The sequence below is a fragment of the Polypterus senegalus genome, chromosome 11 (assembly GCF_016835505.1).
Source record: "Polypterus senegalus isolate Bchr_013 chromosome 11, ASM1683550v1, whole genome shotgun sequence".
NCBI classification, from domain to species: Eukaryota; Metazoa; Chordata; class Cladistia; order Polypteriformes; family Polypteridae; genus Polypterus; species Polypterus senegalus.
Genome location: NC_053164.1, coordinates 115,343,648 through 115,370,155, shown reverse-complemented (window position 1 = coordinate 115,370,155; position 26,508 = coordinate 115,343,648). Strand labels below are relative to the sequence as shown.

At 36.0% G+C, this 26,508-nt stretch overlaps 2 protein-coding genes across 2 annotated transcripts in view; one reads left to right on the top strand and one right to left on the bottom strand.

Annotated features, from left to right (window-relative positions):
- Positions 1-5,224, top strand: part of LOC120539462 (aldo-keto reductase family 1 member B1-like) — a 44,180-nt gene extending 38,956 nt beyond the window's left edge. The window contains exon 11 of the transcript XR_005635617.1: positions 5,086-5,224. The gene's annotated coding sequence lies outside the window, so the exon portion shown is untranslated. The remainder of the gene's footprint in view (positions 1-5,085) is intronic.
- prdm4 (PR domain containing 4) overlaps positions 1-26,508 on the bottom strand; it is a 71,191-nt gene that overhangs the window by 6,955 nt on the left and 37,728 nt on the right. The window contains exons 6-11 of the mRNA XM_039769535.1: positions 23,719-23,868; positions 22,227-22,345; positions 19,680-19,765; positions 18,074-18,201; positions 5,557-5,859; positions 2,102-2,270 (exon numbers count right to left, since the gene is read on the bottom strand). Coding sequence (XP_039625469.1) covers positions 2,102-2,270; positions 5,557-5,859; positions 18,074-18,201; positions 19,680-19,765; positions 22,227-22,345; positions 23,719-23,868 — 955 coding nt within the window. The remainder of the gene's footprint in view (positions 1-2,101; positions 2,271-5,556; positions 5,860-18,073; positions 18,202-19,679; positions 19,766-22,226; positions 22,346-23,718; positions 23,869-26,508) is intronic.

Genomic DNA, 26,508 nt, shown 5'->3' with positions numbered 1-26,508 from the left:
CAATAAACAAATCCGTTAAAAATCCGAGGTTAAAATGCAGACTAACTCCTCCTGATCTCAGCCCACCTCCTTCTCATTCTCCTGGCTCACCCATTGCTTGCGTAGCCTGCGGAGACTCAGCAGCCACAAGCTCCTTTCGGCCGTCCTCCGTCTTGGCTGCCTCCAGGCATCACGGCCAGATCGTCCGAGGTCGGCTCTCCTCCCTTCTTCCTTCACGCTCACGTTGTCGCACCTCAGAAGCCTAGGGACGGCAGCTGCCTTGCTCGCCACACTCCACCTGAATGTTCAGTGGGGCGAACTAGCCCCTAGAGCGCCACAGCTAACGCTCTTTCATGGGGCGCTAGCTCACACTGCTTCCTTTCTCCAGATAGCCAGATCGTCATTCCCAAGCCTGCCTTTTACCCTCATATCTTTTCTCCTTTTCTCTGATTCCCCCTTCTTTTTTTTGTGCTGACCCGTATACAGTATATAAAACTCCCTTCTCTGTGGGTCTTAATCACACGCCACAGGAAGCCAATGAACAATTGAGAACGATTGCACGCGAATGTGCGACTCGCTTCAACTACCTCATTAACTCCCCGCAGTCGTGCAATTGCGCCCACGTAGAGTGACCAGGCTTTATGGATTTAAAGGCCGCGGACCCGCTACACCACAAAGTGAATATACAGTATTAATAAAGTATCTATCTATCTATACTGTCAGTGTACAGTATATCTTGTCATTGTAAGTAGTTTGCACTGTTCAAACATACATGTTACCTACTGTAGGTATTGGCTTCAAAAGCTTTGTTGTGAAAAAATGAGATTTGGAACTTTGTGTTATTTGTGCATCTTAATTTTGTAAAGATGTTATTTATTTTTACTCATTTTTTTATTTTATTATTTGGAAATCGTAGAATTTGCACATTATTTAATATTTTTGTCTGTCTTATTACAACATTTCTAAAAAATAAATAATTTATTATGTTCAAACAGTTACTCAGTACTTGAGTAGTCTTTTCATCAAATACTTTTTTACTCTTACTTGAGTAATTTTTTGGATGACTACTTTTTACTTCTACTTGAGTAATATTATTTTGAAGTAACACTACTCTTACTGGAGTACAACTTTTGGCTACTCTACCCACCTCTGGTCATGACCCACTGTTAGTTCAGAGCTTCAGTACAAACTGCAACAGTGTTAAGCCCTAAAGATAGTCTTGTTACTGTAAAAACGCAATAAGATGAAATCTCTGAATGAACCTGTGTTAAATGTACACTGCAACTTAGTGTAAGTGTCTGGTTTTTTTTTCTTTCTGCTCATGAAGTAAAAAGTCTTTACCTAAAAGATCAGTCTTTACTCAATACTGGATTGTAATATGTACTATCTTGTTAACAAAAAACTAGACAGAAGCAGAATGATTACACAGATTTTAAACTAGTGTCTCTTTTGGATTTATCTATAATTCAAAGACCCATGCTATCAAGAAAAGTAGGGTTTGCTACCATTTCCAGATTTACTTTACAAATTAAACCTACTTTAATTTTTGGCTTTAAACTATATGGCCAGACACCTATTTAGTTTCTATTGCTTTTATTATTTCTTTTGTTTAATTCTGAACTATTCTTTCTTGCCTATAGAGTACTTCAGGTAGACCTACAGTATGCAGTTTGTTGATTTTAAATTTTGATTTACGAACTTCTGTTTATGTCATTAATTGAATGAACAATTCTTGATTCAGTCACATACTTATCTTAAGCTTTTACAAAGCCAGTCTTAACTTTTATTTACTTTTGATTTTATTCAATGTTGGTGTGGAATTAGAAATAATGGACCATTCTGAGTTGCTCAGTTGGTAAGTATCAAGAATCCCTGAAAATGTTTCCTTTTTTTATAGCATAAAGGCAACATTGGCTTAGACAAGACTCAGTTTTGCTGACTGAAGTATTTGCTTTGGCAAAAATATTTTATTGATAATTTTTCATGTTTATTTTTTTAAATCTAAGGAATACAAGACCTAATACCATTTACAGCAACTAATGTAAAGATATGAACGATTATATTTGATGATCAAAGGATGACCCTTAATTTAATGGTGTTAAACTTTATAATCATCACTTACTGTGTGTGAGTCAGGATGTGTTGCTTGAGATCTTGCCTCCTCATAAACATTCTGTCACAGTGGTCACATTTTAGGTTCTTCTCACCAGTGTGAATTACCATGTGTGACGCTAAATGAGCTTTTTGAGTAAATGACTTTTCACACAATGTACATCGGTAATTCTTCTGACCTAAATAAAACAAGCAAAATATTACTCTTTAAACCATTTTCGCACAGCTTTAAAACCTCAGCAAAAGTAGCAAGTGCACAATAATGAAAAAGATACCTAGTAAAATAGACAAAAATACCTGCTTATAAAATGACTACAGGAGAATGACCTGTCAAACAAGTACAGTGGTTAATATAACCTATGAATTCTGAAAACATATGCAAAAATAGTTAAATGTAGGGAAAACAAATTTTTTTATCCTTCTATTTATATTCAAATATACATATCAGGAATATACAATCAAGTACTGTAGATTTTTAATTTTCAAGAAATCTTTAAATTTAAAATCTATCCATCCATCATTTTGTGTAACGGACCTTTTGGTAAATGTGGAGAACCATTGACGAGCACAGCAGTACTAGGTAAAGGAAAGAAAAGAAAAGAAGGAAATTGAACCCAGATCCTTGAAGGAGTGAGGTACAAGTGATAATCACGGTACCAAGCTTTAACTGTAAGCATCTCCAAAACCAAAAAGAATTACTACAAATTCTTATAATAATCAAAACATCTGTAATCTGCTGCTAAATACATATGACTGTATTCAAACAAAACGGTTGTGCTGTACCACCGATTATTCTGAAATGTGTAATACGCAAAGTGAACTGAGTGATCCACTGGAAACAATCAGTCATTTATGATAAGATATTCACCATTCTTTCTTCTTTCCAAAATGCCAATATCCTGTGGGACACTTTCTTTTCTACTACTATGAAAACTACAAACTGCCCTCTGCTCTGAATAAACAATTGCTTGCTAAGATGAAATTGTGATGTTTTCATAACATTTGGTATTTGAGCTTAAACCAAAAGTAATACAAATATTGCAGTAGTAATTTCTGTTTATGTTAAGCAAATAAATATTTTTCCTGTTAAGCTAGAAAAAATGTAAATATTAAATAGTGTATTAGTAGCAATAAATGTATATATTAAAAAATATATAAGTAGGGATGTGCCAATCGATCAGCCACCAATCTAAATCTGCTGATTTTCACTAAAAAATACCGATCGATGATCAGTAAATGGGCAGATCCCAAAAACCTATCTTTTCAGCCCTGCTTTTCTAAGCTTTACAATAATTTAGTTGCAGTGCTCCTTTATGCAAGGTATTATGGTAGTTGAGCCAGCATATCTTTTTATTTTTATTTGCAGCAAACTACCTACAGTGTATACAAAGAGTTGCAAGTCAAAGCTTGGTTTACCACTTAGCACACACACACATTTTTTTGTTTTTACAGAAATAGTGAAAACTACTGTCTTTCTAAACTAAGCCTTGTTTCAGACTGGTACATTACAGAAAAATTAAACAATATAACAGCACTTTATTATGAGAAGCATTTTCTTTTCTTTTATGCCATAAGTAGTATGGCTACATATTAGTGTACACATTTTATTAGTTAAAGTATATATTTTAAGGAAATTTTATTTATAATTTTTAGACTTACTAAACAATAAACCTATAGAATTTAATTGTGTTAATACAAAATTAAAAGTTAAATACCCGTGGTCTATAGTTTAATTATAAATATATACTTTAGGATATAATGCTTCAATACGTCTAGTTATGCTGGAGCTTAGTGTAAAAAGTTTTTTAAAAAGATAAATAAATAAATATATGAGACTCTTGCATGTAGCATCTATTAATTTGTTGTGCAAGTCAGTGAGTTGCTTCTGAAAGGTGCACACAATTACCCCTTAAACAGTATAATTGCTCAGGGAAATTTGCCTTTGCACACTGACTTGCTGCATCAAGCATCATATGCACATTGTGTTAATGGGAACATGAAGCTTTTGTGCTTGTCACCAGATAGATATAGATAGGGACCCATGCATGTCTGCCAGTCTCTTTTTTATTGAAAATTGATGATGAGGACCCCAGCTCACATTTTGGCTAACTATACATTATGTTGTTGGCTATTTATTACCTCTCAACTCCAAAAAACAAAGCCACTCTTCTTTTGAAAAGGGCACACTATTCGGTTGTCACCCACTACTCAACTTATTTGTGTGAAATTTTTAAAGGAGACTACTCTCTACCAATTGGATACAAGTACAGTATAGGCCAAACATTTGGACACACCTCCTCATTCAATGTGTTTTCTTTATTTTCATGACCATTTACATTGGTAGATTCTCACTGAAGGCATCAAAACTATGAATGAACACATGTGGAGTTATGTACTTAACAAAAAATAATTTCAGGTGACTACCTGTTGAAGCTCATCGAGAAAATGCCAAAAGTGTGTAAAGCAGTAATCAGAGCAAAGGGTGGCTATTTTGAAGAAACTAGAATATAGAAACATGTTTTCAGTTATTTCACCTTTTTTTTGTTAAGTACATAACTCCACATGTGTTCATTCATAGTTTTGATGCCTTCAGTGAGAATCTACCAATGTAAATGGTCATGAAAATAAAGAAAGGTGTGTCCAAACTTTTGGCCTGTACTGTAGATTTAACATTAAAAAATGAAAGTTATCAATTTAAAAAACTCCACTGAACATATTCTTTTTTAATTGTTATTGTTAAATGAAAGATGACTCTTCCCTCCAAGTAAAACAACTGAAATATTAGTGCAACTATGCAACTGGTAATTCCATAAATAGGAATATATTGTATATTCCCTGGGGACAAATAAAGTTACATCTATCCAGATAAGGAAAAATATACAGTAAGGAACACATGTACACTTAGGGGATAGCCAAAGGGTCCAACAGGGAGTGAAAATACAAGAGACGAAGGGTTGGAAATAAGCACTAATACCTTTTCTCATCTTCCTACAGACCAACGACAGAATAACGATCCACTTCCTACTTACGGCCCCTACAGATGATGTCACTTCCAGCTCTTCCCTGATGACTTCGCTTCTAGTTCCTGCCAATAATGTTACTTTCGGCTCTCACCTGATGACCTCATTTCCAGTTCCTGCCAAACCTGCCACTTCCGTCCCTTCTGATGACCTCCCTTCCAGTTCCTCTCATCCAGATCAACTTCCTTCCGCTCTGCTATAAAAAACCTAACGATTGTTTTTTCATTTGTCTCTGTTTCTTAGAAAAGACTGGTATCAGTTGCAATTGACTACTCTGCAGACCTGATATTATACGGGGCATCCACCCCAAACCTTTATTTTGTCATTTGTTTTCTCTGCAAATATATACAGTATATAGTAAGGAATATGATTTTGATAAGCTGTTGTACAAACAAATTAAATATAAATGTACAATAATAACACAAATGAATTCCGTAATTCATACCTGTATGGATTTTTAAATGTTTTCTGAGGTTGCTGGGATCACTGAAAGCCTTGCTGCAGAATCCACATTTGTATGGCTTAACACCTACATGCCCCATAACATGTACATTAAGTTTTGAGGAAGAGGTGAAAGCCCTAGAACACATAGAGCACTTAAATTTCTTGTCCTTAGAATGACCAGTCCAGTGATTGTTTCCATGACTGTGATTATGAGTATGGCTATTCAAGTGTGATTTTAGTTCTGAGAAGGATATGCACTCTTTTCCACAGTGGCAAGTGTGAACTTCAGGCACTTCTGGGACTCCTAAAATTAAACATATTCGACATATTTACATATCAGAGTATTTGTATTAAAATAAAAAAGCAAAATAAAGGGACAGAGATACTGTGACAAACAAACAAAATACAAATTAAATAATACAACTTAGAAACTTTGTGGCTGATGCTGTTACAGTTGCTCTTCATTCTACTAATCTTTTAACTACATCAAATCATTTGATTAAAAAAAATTTCAAAAATCTTTTCATATTTATACATAAAATTAAATCTGTGACAACAACCACAACAATTACATTTTTTATAAAACACTGATATTTTGTCAAAAGGGCTGGCTGAATGAGGAGTCACTTTATGCGTTTCATAATGGATTTGCTGTGCCCCTTTTTTCTCAGTGCCTTTCATTTAACTATGCCTGATATTTGTAAAATGATCCTACATAAACAGGAAAGAACAGAAGTAATATGTCAATGCATCTAATACAAAGATAGAATAAAATACAATGAAACATTAAAGTTCAAAAGTGTAACCAAACTGTAATGCCAGAGACATGCTATGTAGACACAGGATTTTCTAATGCTCTGTCATGACATAAATTAAATGAGTCACCTTTTATATTAGTCACTTATTTAACCTCCTTAGCATGTCAAAAGTATAGTAATGATACAAATAATAGTAATGATTAGTGATGAGCGAGCATGCTCGACCGAACATGTGTTCGGCTCGAGCATCGCTATGCTCGGAGCATGGTGCTACTCGAACGAGCACCACATGTGCTTGTGCACCATGCTCGAGTCTCCGCCCCGCACGTTTTGCGGGTTGGAGACAGCCAATCAAGGGGCAGGTAAGTACTGCTCTCACTGTAATGCCAGTAGCCATTTCAGGTGCCGGCATTACAGTGATTGGCTGGCCAGAACACGTCATCGGGTGCTATATATGCAGGCACTGGCATATAATGTTTTAGAGCGTCATTTTTCCTGTAAAATTGATTTTTTTGGGGGGTTTTGGGCGTGTTTTTGTCAGTCTGTAAAAGTGGCGTACAACTCAGACAAACTGGTTCCCAGCAGCGACTTGGGAGTCCAAGATGCATCCAGACATCGTCCCCATGCTGTTCCCGGTCCATTTGGGTGGTGTTTCTTTCACTTTCTGACCTTTTCCAATGGCCCAAGCACCCTCCCCTCTTCAGAGCAGGGGGTGCCTGGTTGTTTCCAATTGACTCACATTATACTCGGGTGTTCGGTAGAGCACACGAACATCGCGATGTGTTCGGACCGAACACCCGAACACTTTGGTGCTCGCTCATCAATAGTAATGATGAATGAAAATATTAAATGAACAATAATAACAAAATTAATAACAACAGTAATAATAATACTACTAATGATGCCAAAACAGTATATAACTTCAAAATGAGTCCTCTGTGTGGTAAATCTTAAAGCATGATGAAAGACACAATCCAACGTTACAGTTGGGACAATAATAGCGGGTTTCTTTTCAGATTTTCCTTCCAGATTTATCTGTTTTTAAACAGTAAAATACATAGTTACGAGTTGGGAGTTTTCTTCCTGTTGGAGGTATATAATTAATAAATTGTCTACCAACAAGATGCTCTGTATTGATCTGGCATGTGTTGGACCCGGTAGTGTGGATGTGCAGCAAAGCTGGCAGGTAAAGTTTGCATGAGATAAAGTTTCACCAGCTTTTTGTTTGTATAAGACGAATGCATTCCAAATGCACTGTTCCACCAGATGACAAAATATCTTTTTGTAATATTTGTTTTGTTGTCGCCACATGGGATAAAAAAAGTCCATTCTTGATCCACATGATCAATGCTGCCCATTGTGCTATTGTAGTCAACCACCGCACAAGGCTTCGTAACCTACTTGTTGCTTTATGTACAGTGCTAAGAAGAGAAAAATCTTTCTTGTTTTTTCCATTTCAGCACAAGCACTTTACCCTTTTGCCAATCTACTAGCTCTGTAATTTAGCTCTGCCAAAGTCTTCAGGCATGCCACAACGGTTGGGACACACTAGTCCTATGCGTCAGTCTTTCTTTGCAGCAAGATGTCAAATAGCTCTGGAGAAGTATAAAAATTGTCCATGGTTACACAGTAAACTTGATCCAGCAGTGTATCTATCAAAGTCAGCACCGTATTGGCTATCTGATTATATTGATTGCTATGATTATGATTGTGGAGTGGTGGCTCTGAGGTGAAGGATCTGCACTGGTATCCCGAAGGTTGCCGGTTCGAATCCCCATCACTGCCAAAAGAGATCCTACTCTGCTGGGCCCTTGAGCAAGGCCCTTAACCTTCAATGGCTCCAGGGGCGCTGTACAATGGCTGACCCTGCGCTCTGACCAAAAGGGGTATGCAAAAACTAATAAATTCCTAATTGTATAAGGTGAAATAAAGAACAAAAAAAACTGTACTGATTGTATTTTGGGTCAAACATGGTCCTTTTCCTTGTGTACAGAACCGAATTCCAAATGTATCCTCTTTTAGATTCACAAAGCTCGTAAAAACTTTATGCCGAATCTTGCTCTTTTTGACACAATGTACTGTATCCATGACAGTCTGCCCTTCTAAGATATGAGACTTTCATCGATGCTGACATCACAGTCCGGAATATAAACACTCAGAAACTTTGCTACAATGGCCTGGTATACCTCTCAAATTTTCTTCAGTTTGGCTGCTGAGTATTCTCATCAAAGTCTTCATTGTTGGTGAAGTGCAGATATTTCATAATTAGTGAAAACCTACACTCAGACATAATTTCTCCAAAGAAAGGCAGCACTGACAGCACTTTTACAGCCCGATTGATTCTCGGTTATAAAGCTTATGCAAGACGCATCTATACAGTTGCTCGAGTGACTACTGTAATGCTTTGTTTTTGTGTCTAATGCTAAGTAGGTTAATAGATTATAGGACACTGTGGAGAAGAATGTGGTATAGGATAGTTCCTTTTCACACTGGTAAATGTAACATTTTTTTTTCAGTTCTGACATAGACTATGCATGTTCTGGATTATTGTCTTTCTTCCTTTGGCCTGAATGTCTCCTGATAAGTCCTATCAACCGAAACAGAATTTATTAATGGTTCCTTCAATAATGACAAGACATTCAGGTCCCAAAGCAACACAGCATTCCTAAATTACAACACTATCATTACTACATATTCAAACAATGGTATAAAGTACTTTCTGTAGAATGGCAGTATTGATTTTTTTCCCCTCCAGACATAGTAGGGTATAATTTTGCCAAACAAGTTTCACTTTTGCCTTATCTGTCCATAGAATATTCTTTTATATCACTTTAGGGTTTTCTAAGTGTATTTGGAATACCTAAGGGGACTAGAATCCTGGTTTCACAAGCGATCAATAGTTCCGCGAGAACCCTAAATCCAAAGAGGACTGTTTCATTTATGTTAGGTAGAATGCCCAGAGGGTACTGGGCGGTCTCATGGTCTGGAATCCCTACACATTTTATTTTTTTCTCCAGCCGCCTGGAGTTTTTTTTTTGTTTTTTCTGTCCCCCCTGACCATTGGACCTTACTCTTATTCGATGTTAATTAATGTTGATTTATTTTGTTTTCTTATTGTGTCTTTTATTTTTCTATTCTTTTATTATGTAAAGCACTTTGAGCTACTGTTTGTATGAAAATGTGCTATATAAATAAATGTTTGTTGTTGTTGTTTGTTCCATCTTTCTACTTTGCCATGGACCCAATTTTTCCCAAGTGTCTTTATTATAGTGAGGTAATGAACTTAATCTTATGAATGGCCAGAGAGGCTTTCAGATCTTTATGCCATTTTCTATAGTTCTTATTACCTTTGTGGAAATTTTTACACTTAGGTAAAATTCTCTAGGCTCTAGGTAAAGTTTTAGCAGGGAGCTGGGGTACAATACACACATCTCCCAACAGGATATATATTTTGAATATGTATAAATAATAAAATATGTTTTTAATGTCTTAGCCCATGATTGCTGCTATTAACAACAAAACAATAGTGTTTCCAAGGAAATTACTTTGTTGCAGCTTGTGCTTAGACACTCTCTGCTTACCATTTCTGATTACCTGACCATTCAGTTTAATTTACAAAAAAGGGGACTGAAATGCAAGCAACAGAAAATAAAAAGACATATAGGTATGGGGGCAGCATTAAGAGGTGCTCAGTGTAATGGGCAACAACAAACTGGTAGGTGAAGAAAGGAAGATTAAAAAAAATGAAAAATAAAATATTTTAATGACTCCTAAATAAAGTTTGTAAATGTAGGGGCATGGAGAAATTGTAAAAGTTATTTTAACCCTATTTTTTTGTGTGGACAGTAATCATTGATTTATGTATGTTATGTTTTTCTGAAACCTCACTGGCAACAGAAAAAGAATCTGAATACACTGTGAAACTTTGAAAATCAATTTGATTTTTACCACAGCATTAAATCTATACAAAAGAGCATTCCAGATTTGTTTTCCCCCCAATTCTTCATTCAGAAAAGGAAAAAAAAAATAGTAAACCAGCTCTAACACAAGAGTCACATTTAAAATCTACAAAGAGAAGAAACCAAACCAGCAGCACAATATGTGTGTATGTAGAGGAAGGTTTCCCAGGTGTAAGTTGGTCCCAGTCCAAAACAGGACACAACATGGCACCGGAGAGTAGCAACATATTGTATGGCCAGACATGCAAGTAGCAGTCACACTGTACCACAACCACCATCTTACCAAGTCACTGTATAGCAAAGTCTTTTCACTCAATTAATGGTTCAAGCTTTTTACTGTATGTGCTTATAACAGGCTCATTTTACTTCAGCACTCATATACTAAAGTTTAAAATTTGTTTCTGGAATGGTAACCTATTAAATGCTGCTGCTTAGTGATGCATATTCAAGTGTTCACCAAAGTGACTTCAATCACCATTAAATTCAATAAAAAGATGTAGATATTGACTTAATGATACATTCTTGCATCATGTCCAGTAACAACAAATTTTCTCCTGATTTTGGCACCAGCTCTGAAAATTGTCCCCCAGCCAAGCCTCATAAAGGTTACGGCCAAAAAAATAGAAAGTGGAGAGTATATATATATATATATATATATATATATATATATATATATATATATATATATACTGCTCAAAAGAATTAAAGGAACACTTTTAATCAGAGTATAGCATAAAGTCAGTGAAACTTATGGGATATTAATCTGGTCAGTTAAGTAGCAGAGGGGGTTGTTAATCAGTTTTAGCTGCTGTGGTGTTAATGAAATTAACAACAGATGCACTAGAGGGGCAACAATGAGATGACCCCAAAACAGGAATGGTTTAACAGGTGGAGGCCACTGACATTTTTCCCTCCTCATCTTTTCTGACTGTTTCTTCACTAGTTTTGCATTTGGCTACAGTCAGTGTCACTACTGGTAGCATGAGCGATACCTGGACCCTACAGTGGTTGCACAGGTAGTCCAACTTCTCCAGGATGGCACATCAATACGTGTCATTGCCAGAAGGTTTGCTGTGTCTCCCTGCACAGTCTCAAGGGCATGGAGGAGATTCTAGGAGACAAGCAGTTACTCTAGGAGAGCTGGAGAGGGCCATTGAAGGTCCATAACCCATCAGCAGGACCAGTATCTGCTCCTTTGGGCAAGGAGGAAGAGGATGAGCACTGCCAGAGCCCTACAAAATGACCTCCAGCAGGCCACTGGTGTGAATGTCTCTGACCAAACAACCAGAAAGACTTCATGAGGGTGACCCAAGGGCCCCATGTCCTCTAATGGGCCCTGAGCTCACTGCCCAGCAGCATGCAGCTCGATTGGCATTCGCCATAGAATACCAGAATTGGCAGATGCACCACTGGTGCCCTGTGCTTTTTACAGATGAGAGCAGGTTCTCCCTGAGCACATGACAGAAGTGAAAGGGTCTGGAGAAGCCATGGAGAACATTATGCTGCCTGTAACATCATTCCGCATGAGCAGTTTGGTGGTGGGTTAATGATTGTCTGGGGAGGCATATCCATGGAGGGTCACACAGACCGCTACAGGCTTGACAAAGGCACCTTGGCTGCCATTAGGTATCAGGATGAAATCCTTGGACCCATTGTCAGACCCTATGCTGGTACAGTGGCTCCTGGTGCACAACAATTCCTGGCCTCATGTGGTGAGAGTATGCAGGCAGTTCCTGGAGGATGAAGGAATTGATACCATTGACTGGCCACCACACTTTCCTGACCTAAATCCAATAGAACACCTCTGGGACATTATGTTTTGGTCCATCCAATGCCACCAGGTTGCACCTCAGACTGTCCAGGAGCTCAGTGATGCCCTGGTCCAGATCTGGGAGGAGATCCCCCACAACACCATCTGTCATCTCATTAGAAGCATGCACCGATGTTGTCAGGCATGTATACAAGAACACAGGGGCCATACAAAGTGCTGCGTACAATTTTGAGTTGCTGCAATTAAATTTTGGCAAAATGGACTAGCCTGCCACATAATTTTTCACTCTGATTTTTGGGGCGTCTTTGAATTCAGCGCTCTGTAGGTTGATCATTTTCATTTCCATCAAACGATGTGGCATCCTTTCGTTCCTAACACATTACCCAGTCTATATCAGTATAGATATCCAGGAGGATTTCTTTTTCCCATTGAGATCTGATGTGTTTTCAAAGTGTTCCTTTAATTTTTTTGAGCAGTTTTATATATATACACACATACACACAGTGCATCGGGAAAGTATTCACAGCGCATCACTTTTTCCACATTTTGTTATGTTACAGCCTTATTCCAAAATGAATTAAATTCATTTTTTTCCTCAGAATTCTACACACAACACCCCATAATGACAACGTGAAAAAGTTTACTTGAGGTTTTTGCAAATTTATTAAAAATAAAAAAAACTGAGAAATCACATGTACATAAGTATTCACAGCCTTTGCTCAATACTTTGTCGATGCACCTTTGGCAGCAATTACAGCCTCAAGTCTTTTTGAATATGATGCCACAAGCTTGGCACACCTATCCTTGGCCAGTTTCGCCCATTCCCGAGTCTGATGCATGACAATACAGTATATTTATAAATATTTTCATATGCTATGGTAAATTTCACATGAACAATCATCCAGGTGTCAACTCTCATTGGGATCATTTATTGATAACTTTGTTACTTGATTTCACCAACTTAAGATAAAATGCAGACTCCTCATTTTGCTTCTAACAGTAGTTCTATTGCTTCTAGAGGAATGTTTTGTCCAATTAAATGATTATTTTGCTTATTATTTTAATGAAACTTTTGGTGACTGTTAAATGCTTTTTTGGCAAATTTTACAGTAAATAACAACAAACATATTTCACCCAAAACTTAGTGTGCACATTGGAATGGACTTAGTTAGTTCCATAATGGAGCAAGATGAGACTGCTTAGAAAGTAGGCAGAATAGGTCTTGAAACAATGAATCCATGCAGACCTCTGAAAAGGAAACATTTGTTTAAAGTGCACTGAAATAGTGAAACACACTTTCCCAAGGATTCAGTGAATGACCAGTTATCTTTCAAGTCACAAGAAGAATGGACAAAGTGTTCTCCTTTCCGTTAACAATTTTCTTTCATTCATATCACTACCACTATATTTACCATGGGTTATGTAACTTCCATTCTCTATCAGAAATACATTAAAACTAACTAGTATTTATAACATGTCGACCCTTTTACTAAAAATAAATTAAACACTTCCTTGCATGTGATGGCTAATTGCCACCAAAATGTGTTAATACCAAATAATTTCATGCATGAGTTGGAAGGATTGTTAATACTATTGGCTTCTCCATTTAGCTTTGCCTTAATAAACTGTAAATAGTAACAAAAAAGCTGTAATTAGCTTCTTTATACATAATAAGAAGAAACTGATTATCATTGGCATAGAGCAGGGCTAGGCAATATCGGTCCTGGAGGGCCACAGTGGCTACAAGTTTTTGTTCCCCGTTTCATAATGAGAGATCAATTATTGCTGATAAAGCACTTACAGTATTGCGCAAGTGACATTTTGAGGCTTCACTTTATTGGTCTGGCTAGTTAAGGTTCCCTACCCTTAATTGCATATTTCAGTCTTGAACAGCTGCATTTACTGTTTTTAATGACTCCTTATTAGCAATAAAATGCTTTTTTTTTTTTAATGTTGCCCCAAAATTCACGCTACTTTAATTGAGCATTCATTTGCATGCTTCTGGGCTATAAATAAATGGGAGAAAACTCTGGTGGATCTTTCATAGTTGGCTCTCAGTTTGGTTATTTTACGTGCCCTCACTTTAGACTGCTGCAGATGTGTTTGCGTATTGATCTTCACATTGCTATTTTTTTTACTAATGCCATAGTTTCAGAACACAAGAGACAAACTGGTTTTGAACTATTCACAGGAAGAATGAACATATTTTGTTCATTCATCTTTGAAAGTTCAGTTTTCTGTGTCTACTCTCCTTTTTTTCGGAACAAGTCATGCTCCATGTTGCGCTTTTGTTTCTGTTATTTTCTTCTGCGGGATCCGCACGTTTTACCCATGCACTGTAACAATCGCACTGATTCAATCTCCATTGAGTAACATGAATAGATGCACACACCTCAAGAAGGAAAAAAAAAAATTCTGCATGAATGTTAATAGTCATTCTCATTCATTTATCAGAAGTATGCTATGGTCCAGATAGTGCTATCACTTAGTCTGGGTGCATCATTTAGTGATGCCTGTACTAGATCTTATTTTGGTCTTAGTGCCACTCAAAGATAACTTATTTAGCACTTATGCAATATGACATTTATTCACTCTTCTTATAGAAACATTAAAAAAATAAAAATAAAAAAGGCATAATTTTTACCTTCACAACTTTTCTTTAGCAGTGCACCAGGATTGCCATAACCCCCTCTTCCCATGCATCTATGTCAGTATGTATAAATCAAGAAAACAAACACCAGTGCTATGTATTGACATGTGGCATATTACTGTGAACCGTGTAATATAAAATTTTAAACCTTTAAATGAAAATATTATTTGATAAAAAAAATTTTTAACGGTAGCATATAAATACAGTACTGGATGTGTATGTAACTCTTTAGGTACACACTTAACTTTCTTGTATTATTGTTTCATAATGTTTAAAAAAAAATAAATTAATTACATGAAAATGCTTTCCTGACCAAAGCACTGCCTGTGGCATTTATCTCGTGGATGGCCTTAAATGCAACAGTATTTTTTAATGTGTTAAACAGGACACATTAATCGCAAAAATGAAAGTGGTAACTTTCCCAGACCTAGTGTGTGTATGTATGTATGTATATATATATATATATATATATATATATATATATATATATATATATATATATACACATACATACATACATACATACATACACACTGTATATACGCAGTTAGGTCCATAAATATTTGGACAGAGACAACTTTTTTCTAATTTTGGTTCTATACATTACAAGACTTAACGGAGTAAAGATTTCCTGTAACGACGCTTGAATGCTTCTAAGACGTCCTGGTCCATAGGTTTCTTAAGCAACGTCACGTTTGGAGGAAGATATGAGATGAAAATCTGGTCATCGCTTGTTTTCAGGACATTTTTGCTAGGATGGGAAGGTGCGTTGTCCAACAGTAACACAGCTCTTTGTGGCAAATTTTTGGAGCATAGATGGTCTTGAACAGCAGTAACAAAATGTTTAAAAAACCAATCTTTAAAAATCTTTCTGTTCATCCATGCTTTGGTCTGATTGTAGTAAAGGACAGGAAAATTGTGCATTTGTGTTCCCTTAAATGATCATGGATTCTTAGAGTTTCCAATGCATACGAGTTTCAATTTATCCGAACCATTAGCGTTAGCGCATGCTAGCACTGTTATTCGTTCCTTACTGGACTTGTGACCTGGAGCAGACTTTTCTTCTTTTGATACGAGCATTTTTGATGGCAAAGCCTTCCAGTACAAACCAGTCTTGTCAGTATTATAAAGTTGGTCAGGTGAAAGATCATGAGCCTCGACAAGACATTTAAATTCCGTTACGTATAGTGCTGCAGTGTCAGAATCACCGCTTAGTTTCTCACCTTGGATAACCAACTGTCTAATTCCGTGGCGAGATTTGAAACATTGCAGCCATCCTTGAGACGCAGCAAATGGTTCAGGAATCTTCATCTCACAGTGAAACCATTTCGCTTTTTCGAGCAGCAATGGCCCGGATACAGGACATCCCTCGGTGCGTTTTTGCTTGAACCATTCGAACACAGCTCTATCCAGATTGTCAAATTTTGAACCCTTTGTTGTCTTGCGTGCACTTGTCCCATTAAATGTATCTGATGAAGTTACGAGTTCATCTTTCTTCCGAACAATATCACGCACTGTTTGATTTCCTATGTTAAATTCCGATGAAAGCTTAGCAATTGATTCCCCCTTTTCAGCACGTTCAACAATTTGCAGTTTTGTAGCAATTGACAAAACAACTCTTTTTCTTTTTGCTCCCGCACTTGACCCCAACATTTCGGCACGAACTTATGCAAAACCGCTTTCTAACCTCGAGGTGCGAACGCCAACTGAATGAACCCGGAACAAGGCGTCGCCTACACAGACCGTACGACCCATACAAAACTTATTGACGAATGGCAGTCGTCTGAATTTGGAAAAAGGGGAGGGAGAGTGTTCAGAACAAGTCCTCTGCATCGGATTAAGTCTAATGGTTTTTCACAGCACAGGATTGCCTGGCTGGTGCACAGATGCTATACTGTACTTTCAATCCTTTTAGAATAATTCTCAGAAACCCATCGACAAAGAAAACTTAAGCTGTGACACACGTAGTGTACATTCCTGTAGTCGGAATTCTTGGCGGCAAAATCTTGGCGGTCTTGTGATGTTTCACGCTTTTTTTTTTAGGCGATCCCGGATAACCAAATGCACGGTTAATTGAAGACCAGATAATCGAGGTTCCACTGTACCTCCAAACACAATATTTCAAATTTGGCATAAAGAGAATTTAGCGATAGTGTTATTATTTTTTTTCCTTCATCATGACCAATGCAGAATTTTGTGTGAGCAATATAAAAGAAATGTAAAATTCACTTTTCTAAAATATATTCTTCCAATAATGTACAGCACTATAAAGATTATGTTTTACAAAGTTAATATAAAATATCTTCCTTTTAATCCTTCTCCAAATAAATTATATTCCTATTAACATGGACAGTGGAGGCAGGAAATGAGGACTGCAGGTTATTGCATATGACCCTTGGTTTGCTTACTACACTCTTCTTGCGGTCAACCAGGAGATTGTAGAATAACAAATTACACTAATTTGTAGGGTAACACCATACTTTTCTATAGCAGAGAGCAAATTTGTTCTGTTAATTGAGTCTTTGTTAGGGTGACTTGATATCTAATTATTTTAGCAACATGTTATCCTTGTAATTAACTTCTGAATTATGTGGAAAAGTTGGTGAAAGATATGACTTTAAATTGCATGCATATTTTTCTCTAAAACCTAACAGAATTTTTGGAAATAAACCTTTTTCTTATAGAAATGGATTAGTTGGGGCTAAAAGAAAAATTTTAACATAACAATGTAATATGTAAAGAATCACGATTTGCAAATGTTCAAGCAGTTGCAGGTACAAAAAAATACAACACTTTTATTACAAGGATTAAAGAAAGCATATCAAATAGAAAATAATGAAATAAATAGGGAAAAAAATTGAGGATAAACATTGTATATCAAAATGTTCTGTTAATTCATTCCTTATATAACATTTTTGCCTTAAATGGCATTACTCTGAAAAAAACACAAGACAGTCAAAGCAGTACTGAAAAACTGTTAATTTCATAAGGTATCTTCTTTTGACTGAAAGTTTTCAATAATTTATGGTTTTAACTACCTTATGTACTATTTATTACCTTACTATTTGGCCTAAAATGCATTGAACACATCAGCATTTATCAGCAAGAAGTAATACGTTATGTGATTGAGAAAGCAATTCATTTACCCTTACCTAATTAACCAAATGACATTCAACATAACTTGTTCTCAGCACACCAAAATAGCCAGCTTCATTTAATGAAGAACAGAATGTAGTTGAATTAACACAGGCAGCATTGATTACACTCCTATGTAACTGAATGACTGCTTCTATTTAGTTAGAATTTATTTTTCTATTTTTGTACAAAAAAAACTTTAATATCAACATTAAATGGTTATACATTATGATTTTTCTACATACCAATCTGTCTAGCATAGTCCCTGCTATAGTAGAACAGAAGCTCATGGTCTGGAAGAATTTCCTTTGAGGTACAGAAATACATCTTGCCATTGTGAGGATATGCTACCAAATTCTGCTCCTCACTTGTTCTGCATGAGAAAAGCAACAAATATGTTTCAACTTATTCTGCAAGATATTTACCATCACTCTTTGAATATATTAAAAACATTAATGTAATGAATGTCATCATATTCATTCAATTATTTTCAGAGCCCATTTTTTTCCTGACATAGTGTTGAGAAGATATTAATACACTGTATTTCAAACAATTTCTATTTTATTCTATATGTCTGAGAAATTCACTTAACATGCCCATGCTGTAAATGTATACCAAAAATAAGCACACTGTAATATATCCCAGTAAGCATTTGAACATGAGAAATGTGATATACAAATATAAATTAAATAAAATGTTATAAAATCTTATGACTTCAAACCCTGTCCGGGTAACATCTAAAGATATCAGGAATCATCGATGGCAGTACATCACAAAGCACATACACTCCCTCCAATCTTATTTATACATGGCCAATATGAAATTATCACTTAACTTGAAATGCATACTGTTAGGATTTAGTATTCACTAGAGCACTGTTCTGCCCTATTTTACAAAATGAGGCAAATTAATTTGACATAAAGTTTATAAAACAATAATTTCCAAGGCTTTTTATGTAAAGTTACAGAACAGTTTAGATATTTTCTGAATTAAAAATTGAAAGTGAGAAAGTTTCATTGAGGTACATATTGGGACATGCCTACTTGAAGGGTTCAGCAGACTTCCCTTTTACTGTAAAATATATCAAATGCAGACCATTCTCTTACTTTATAGTAGTGTCTCCCCATGTTTATAGAGCTAATTTTTTCACTACAACCACCTGTTCATTGGTATATTTATCAACATCAGAAATGCATATTAATACAATGATGTGCCTGTTATCCAACGGTTTGAAACATTGAAGCTACATTATTGACATGAAAGTGGCTTCCTGCATTTATACTTTAATATTACTAGATAGATAGATAGATAGATAGATAGATAGATAGATAGATAGATAGATAGATACTTTATTAATCCCAAGGGGAAATTCACATACTACCCCCATTATTTGCCAATGGGAGAATATTTTCAACAAGCCACTCAGTTGGTCACCATTAAATAATCAGAACCGATGAAGAAGGCTGACTGTATGTTTCAGCACCATGATAAATATACCTGAAGAGACACTTTTAAGGAAATTTAGAAATTTCGAAGGGGGTCGGCTTAAATACCGGCCCTCGGCAAATACATGTAATTTAGTAGGTAGAGTAGGGGGTCGGCTTATATACCGAGTCGCTTATATTCCGGGATCTACGGTAAGTGTTTAATAACCAACATTGCTCAAAATTCAGAAAATGTGATATGCTGGATGAGGAGTGATATGAATAAGGAGCAACTGTTATTCCATAAAATGACTTATACACAAAATATGTTAAATAAATAAGTGTTTTCTAAATACATAATTGTCTAAAACATTCAGATATAAATAAACCCAGCCTTAAAAGAGAAGTCAACCTATTTTGACACTACCTTGCTTTCTGAACAAACATCATCCAGTTACATTCATTTTCATCTGTAGTGATGATACAGAATTCTTGAACACTATTATGGAACAGCTGTCGAAAAAAAGAAAAAAAGTTTTGAAACAAACAAACAAACATTTGAGCAGCATAAAGTGTAGTTACTGAATAAATGCTTTCACATTCTTTCACACTAATTTAGATGGCTTTCTGAAGTAGTTTCTTTGGAAATACATTTTGAAGCATGATCCACTAAAAAAATAGCTTTATTTTATTTTGATAGGGGTAAATTATTCATTTACACAGATCATGCATCAATAGTGAAGAAATAAAACCTATTTCTTATAAACAGTAGATTAATAAGTTTACATGGTCCTAAATATTCCGATTTTACTTAGAATCATCAGTTAAAGACACTCAATGTTGTTTATAAATCTAACAACAAGAAAAAAAAATGGTTGAAAACACTTTAAATCTTCCTGTTTAACTACATTTGCATACTGTGTCCCCACATGTAAATTCAAAGCTAATGATCTGGTAATGCAGCAGTTGTGCTTAAACCTGTAGTTAGCTTTAAGAACCTCTGCTACAGCAGGAACTGTAGTAAATAGAATAAAGATAAGAAGTGCTTTGCCTTCAATAAATATATAGTAATTTATGTATAAATAATGAATTAAGGTGTTACCAAATGGTGGTGTTTAGTGTAATTACCCAATTCATAAAACAAGAAAATGAATGGATTGATAATTAAACTCAAATGATAAGGGTATAGGTTTTTAATAATATCATTAACACTAGAATCCCTGAAGCTTACGACAAAAACTCATAATCCTGGGCCACCTTAAATTCCTTCGCACCTCTCCATTACATTCTTTTGTATTATAAATATGTCAGTCAGCACAAGCAGCAAGCACCCTGCTATCCGATCCCCCCATCGTCGGAACTCAAATCGCAAAGAAGATTTTTAGAGCTCAAGTGTGTTTATCTGGGTGTGAGGTGCTTGGAATTGTAGAGCATAAATAATATATCGTTATTTGAAATACAATTATTTCATGTGTGTTCCATTTCTACAACTATCCATGTAAATGCAGGATAACAGGAAATGCGAGGCAGGAATTGTTGAACACATAGCTAAAAACAGAAAAGTTTTTCATGTTTTAGTAATAATTGACAAAATGTAGTAATGAGGTGTATGATGTGTGAAGACTGAAGTCCAAATATCAAATAAACACTTTCACAAAAGGTACATGTTAAACAAAACAAGTGTGCTTTTATTCAAGAATATAACCGAAGAAAATCAGGTTAGGGTACAATGCTGACACGACCGCTTCGGTGGTACAGCAGTAAGAACTGCTGACTCATTTTTTATTCAGTTTTATTCTCTCAGTCACATTCACGCTCCCCCCAATCTGACACTGCCGTTTCCAAATAAAGACGTGCTATAACAGAGGTGAACACTTAGGATGAGGATTCTACATCAGAGAAAGTGAACAGAAGCCCTCCCCGGAAGAAACGTCCAGTCACACATAACAATGCAGCTGCACCAGGCATAAAGGCAAAAGATGTCACTGTTTGGATTCAGCAAGAGGTTGGGCATCATCCTGCCAGTGAACGTGCCACACGCATGTCCTTTAACCAAACAGCTGGGCATGCCAAGGTATCGTGCAAAGTTTTGTTTGTGATTATGTTTTGTGATGTTGTTTATATGAAAAACATTTATATGTTACTTACACAAAAGCCACATTGAATGTTATTTAAATATATTTACTTATCTTCTTGCAGCATAAAGTTACAAGTAGACTGTAGAGCTTACTGTATTTAATCGACACTGGCATGCTTACTATGTACATGTGCAATGCTACTTCAGTATGCAAATGACTTTAGCTGCAGGTGGAAGCTACTGTCACACTTTACGTAACTGTTATTACAGTTCTGCCTTTGTCCAGAAATGGCTCCATAAGCTTTATGACCCTAGTCTCAGAAAGTCTTTCTCCTGTGAGGCAACTGCTATCTTTTCCTGAATAAGAAGCAGCAATGCACATGTACTTTGTCAGCAAGAAAGAAGTTCAGTTGAAAAATGGTATATGAATGAAATTACCAACTGCACAAAGACTGAAACCAAATTAAAGATACTACAATACATGTGAAAGGCCTATCTTAAACTACAGGCAGACATAGTGTTAATTACAGAGATGTATATTCATAGTAATTATATACAGTGTGAATTCACACCTTAAAGTTGCATTTATTTGTATTTTTGTTTTCTATTGAAAGGCAAGAATATACTCCATTAGTTTCTCTCTTTAATGATACCATATAAATGATCTTCAAGGAAATTAATAACAATATGAAAAACATCACATGGCATTTAAAGCCTAAAAAGGTAATACATACACAAAACCAGCACTGATGGAAGGAAAAATAACTAATTACATGCTGATGAAATGTACTGTAACTATTAAAAAAGCACTGTGATTTTAGTCATACTGTTTAGGAATAGACTCCTTGAAACAATACACTACTTAAATTACAAAGGAGTAATGTAAAAGAAAACCACCTTCCAAACATGAGGTGATGTCTTATCTGTCCAATCAGAGACTTCAAGAGAGCTGCACTGTTGTCCAATCAAAGGTCCAAAGCACACTCTAATGGGAATGGAGTCCTGTGCAAAAACTCCTACAATTAAATTCGATACACGGTTAAAATATATTTGATACTTAATAAAATTCTCTTATACTACAGAAATTGTTTTCAAGATTAACTTCTCTCAGACTCTGTTTTCTTCCTCTTGAGGAAAACTCCTTCAAATATTCAAGATAAAAAGTGCAAATGATTCTTTTGAACTGAGTAAATGATTTAAAACCCTGTAACAAGTAATTTTTTCATGACACATCAATCATGAAAACATTCTTACAAAGTTCTACAACACCTGATGTAGACACATATATAACATTAACAGATCCATTTATCCAACTTTCGATTTCTAGGGCCAGGTATATACTTCATGTGACGCATGCTTCAGAAGACGCTACTGCTGTGCAAGCGTTTTACTGTTTATACTTGCACGAGTGCTTTACGTAAATCTGGAAGATTCCACCAGGTGGCAGTGTGAGATATCTTCACAGTGAAAAAAATTTCAGTTCTGTTGTGTTGTGAATTGCCTGAAATACCCATTAAATTCCGAGGACACCTCGCCGCAATATCCCTGAAAAAGATGTTTAATGCTTAACACTAGAATTACCAAAGCCTATGAAAAAACTCGTAAATCCGGCCCACCTTTAATCCCTTTGCACCTCTCTGTCAGCGTGTTTTGTCTTGTAAATGTGTCAATTGAGACAAGCAGCAAGCGGCCTACTATACCATTGCCCCCACCCCACCGGCCCAGAAAGGGCAAAAAGTTCTACAGCTCAAGCCTTGATTATCTTGGAGTGAAGTACTGGAGTTTTAGAGGGGAAAATAGATCATTATTTGGAATACATACATTTAATGTGTGTTCCATGTCTACAACAATCTATGTAAACACATCGTTAAAACATAAATGTTTTTCATGTTTTAATAATAAACGACAACATGTCGACATGAACTGTACAATGTATGAAGGCTGAAGTCCAAATGTCAAATAAACAAACACTTTCACAAAAGGTGCAAGTGCAACACGAACAGCTTTGACATCATGTTACAGACGCAAATCAAATGTATGTTTTTATTGTATTATATTAACAATAAGAGCAGCTCACTACTCAAAAAAGTAAATTTATGTGACACCCATGATCGATCCCACGGCCTCTTGGTTACAAGTCAGTAGTTCTTAACGCTACACCAAGGAAGCTGTTGTATTGCATTTGCACATTTTGTGAAAGTGTTTATTTGATAATCAGCTCATGCAACTTATTGTGAGGCAGCATTACCACTGTGTCACCTGGCCACCCCTTATTATTATTAATGATATAATAATCCATGAATATACTGTAAATATAACTACATTACCTTTATTTATTTACTCATGTATTCTTTTATTTATGCATTTACTAATAAAAAATGAAACCTACCAATGTCTGCTCCAGTCAAAGATGGCCTCAGTACAAGTTGCCTGGGAAGAGACTGCCTGGCACGACTTTCAATAGGAGAATCAGAAATGAATGTTACAGGCCCATGCTCTGGACAATCAGAGGAGTAGGCTCTGTCACAAAGCGTGCACCCTGTATAAACCCAAAAGGAATATAAATAGACATTTAAAGAATATAAAATTACAGCAAATGAGATTTTATTTTGTTTATTTTATGCATAAAAACATTTATATTTTATGCACAAAAACAAAATAAACTTACTAATCTGAAAAAAAATTCTACTTGTTTGTAGGCTTTACACACATGATGAATTTGTTAATATTTATGGTGCTGCCTACTTTTAAAACACTTTTGCTTCCACAGAAAAAAAAATTCAAAAGAAAAAAATATTAGTGGTAATTTTAACCAATAAATGCACTTTGCAATACACACATTAATATGCTAACATGATATTTTAGTACTTTCAGTTACTTCAATTTATATTTTGAAAATGTTTTACAAAAATAAAAAATACATTTTCACCAAAATATAATTTAATCATAAAATAGCAATACTGATTCTTTTATAGCACCCTTCAGCCAGTATTCAATGATGATTTCATGAGGAAATAAATACAGGAAGTCATAGGTCTTAGAATGTCAGTCTTAGAAGTCTATCAATTTACATCAATCTGCAAATTTGTATATGTGAACTTGGCCAGTTCTTTTTGAGTTGTGATAGGATTCAGAAGAGAACTGGACAGAAAAAAATACACCACAGTTAATGTTTTCTTTATTTCTTTGGTGTAAATGGTACTCAAACAATCAACCTTAAAGTATTAAAAAGCTGATGGTCCTGTTAGGGAAAACTTTCTATGTGTGTTGTTTCTGAGAGTCTCTGAGTGTGCCATTGAATGTAACCAAGATTATACAGTATTTAACATGAGGAGGATGACATTTTAACGTATTAACTGTAGTATTATAAGTAAGAAGATCCTGATGATAAGCTTGTTAAAGCCTATTTGTCTATTAATCTATACCTACTGTATGTCTCTGTCTATCTAAAGAATATCTAATTTTTGGGACCTTAATTTCTATAGGGTAGGGTACATCAGGCAGTAGTTGTCCACATACAAGATTGAGATACACTTCATGACATGATCAAAAGAAATTCATAAAACCTTTTCGGGATAAAATGTTGATTCATGAAAGTGTTATCAAAATATATTATATAATATATATATATATATATTGTGGACTGTGCCCAGCAGTTTATCCCGGCCAAGTCCCCCAAGCCGCCAGATGGAGCCCTCCCTGCAGTATGGAGGTGCCCCGAAGACCAGCAGGGAGTCATGGACTTTGTAGTTTTTATCCTCAGCCCTGCTGGATACCACAGGGGCCGCAAGAGGGAGCTGCAGGGAGGGCCAAAGACTTCTTTTTGCCCTATACCCCGAAAGTACTTCCAAGTCACATGAGCGGAAGGGATGATGTACTTCCAGGGTGAAAAAAGGACTTTTATCTGACCCGGAAGTGATAGGGAATTATGGGACTGAAGGATGAGAAACACTTCCGGGTCAGGTCAAACTATAAAAAGATTGTGGGAGCTCCCAGATGGAGCTGAACTGGGTGGTAGGAGGGCAACACATCTGGGAGTGGAGGATTGGTTTATTGATTTATTATTGGAGTATTGTAGTTGTTTATGAGTAGTGTGGAGTGGAGGGTGCACGTTATTACTATAATAAAAAGAATAATTGTGGCACTTTTACCAGGTGTTTGGCGTGGTACCTGAGGGTTAAAGGGAGCGATACTGCCCCTACTGCGACAATATATATATATATATATATATATATATATATATATACATACATACATACACACACACACACACAGTGCCCTCCACTATTATTGGCACCCCTTGCAAAAATTAGTAAGAATGGTTAGAAAAAAATCACTGTTTGCTGAAGAACTGTCATCTTGCACTGAAAAAATGAGAAAAATCTGACTTTTAATTGAGACAAGTTCATTAAATGAAAAACAAAGCCCTCATTAAGAAATAAATGTTTTTAACAAAAATATGTGTGCCACAATTGTTGGCACTCCTACATTTAATACTTTGTACAACCTCCCTATGCTAACATAACAGCATAGAATCTTCTCTTGTAACCTTTTATAAGGCAGGAGAATACAGTGCATGACATCTGAGACCATTCATCTTTATATAATCTCTCCAGATCATCCAGGGTCCTAGCCCTTCTCCCGTGTACCCTCCTCTTCAGCTCACTCCACAGGTTTTCAGTAGGATTCAGCTCAGGGGACTGAGATGGTCATGGTAGAACTTTGATTGTGTGGTCAGTTAACCATTGCAGAGTTGATTTGGACATGTGTTTCAGATCATTATCCTGCTGAAAGTTCCAATGATGACCCAGTTTTAGTTTCTTGGCAGAGGAAGCCAAGTTTTGATTTAAAATCTCTTGATATTTCATGGAATCCATGATGCCATGTACCCTAACAGTTTCCAGGGCCATTGGAGGAAAAACAGCCCCATAACATCACAGAACCTCCACCATACTTCACAGTTGGGACAAGGTTCTTTTCATTATAGCCGTCCTTTTTTTTATACCAAACCCACTTTGCATGTTTATTGCCAAAAAGTTAAATTTTTGTTTCATCAGACCATAGAACACAGTTTCAATCAAAGCTGTAGTAACATTTTACAAACTCCAGGATTTTACTTTTTCCTTGCAATTCCCCAACAGTGATCCTTGGAGATATTATTGGCTCTCTTACTATCCTT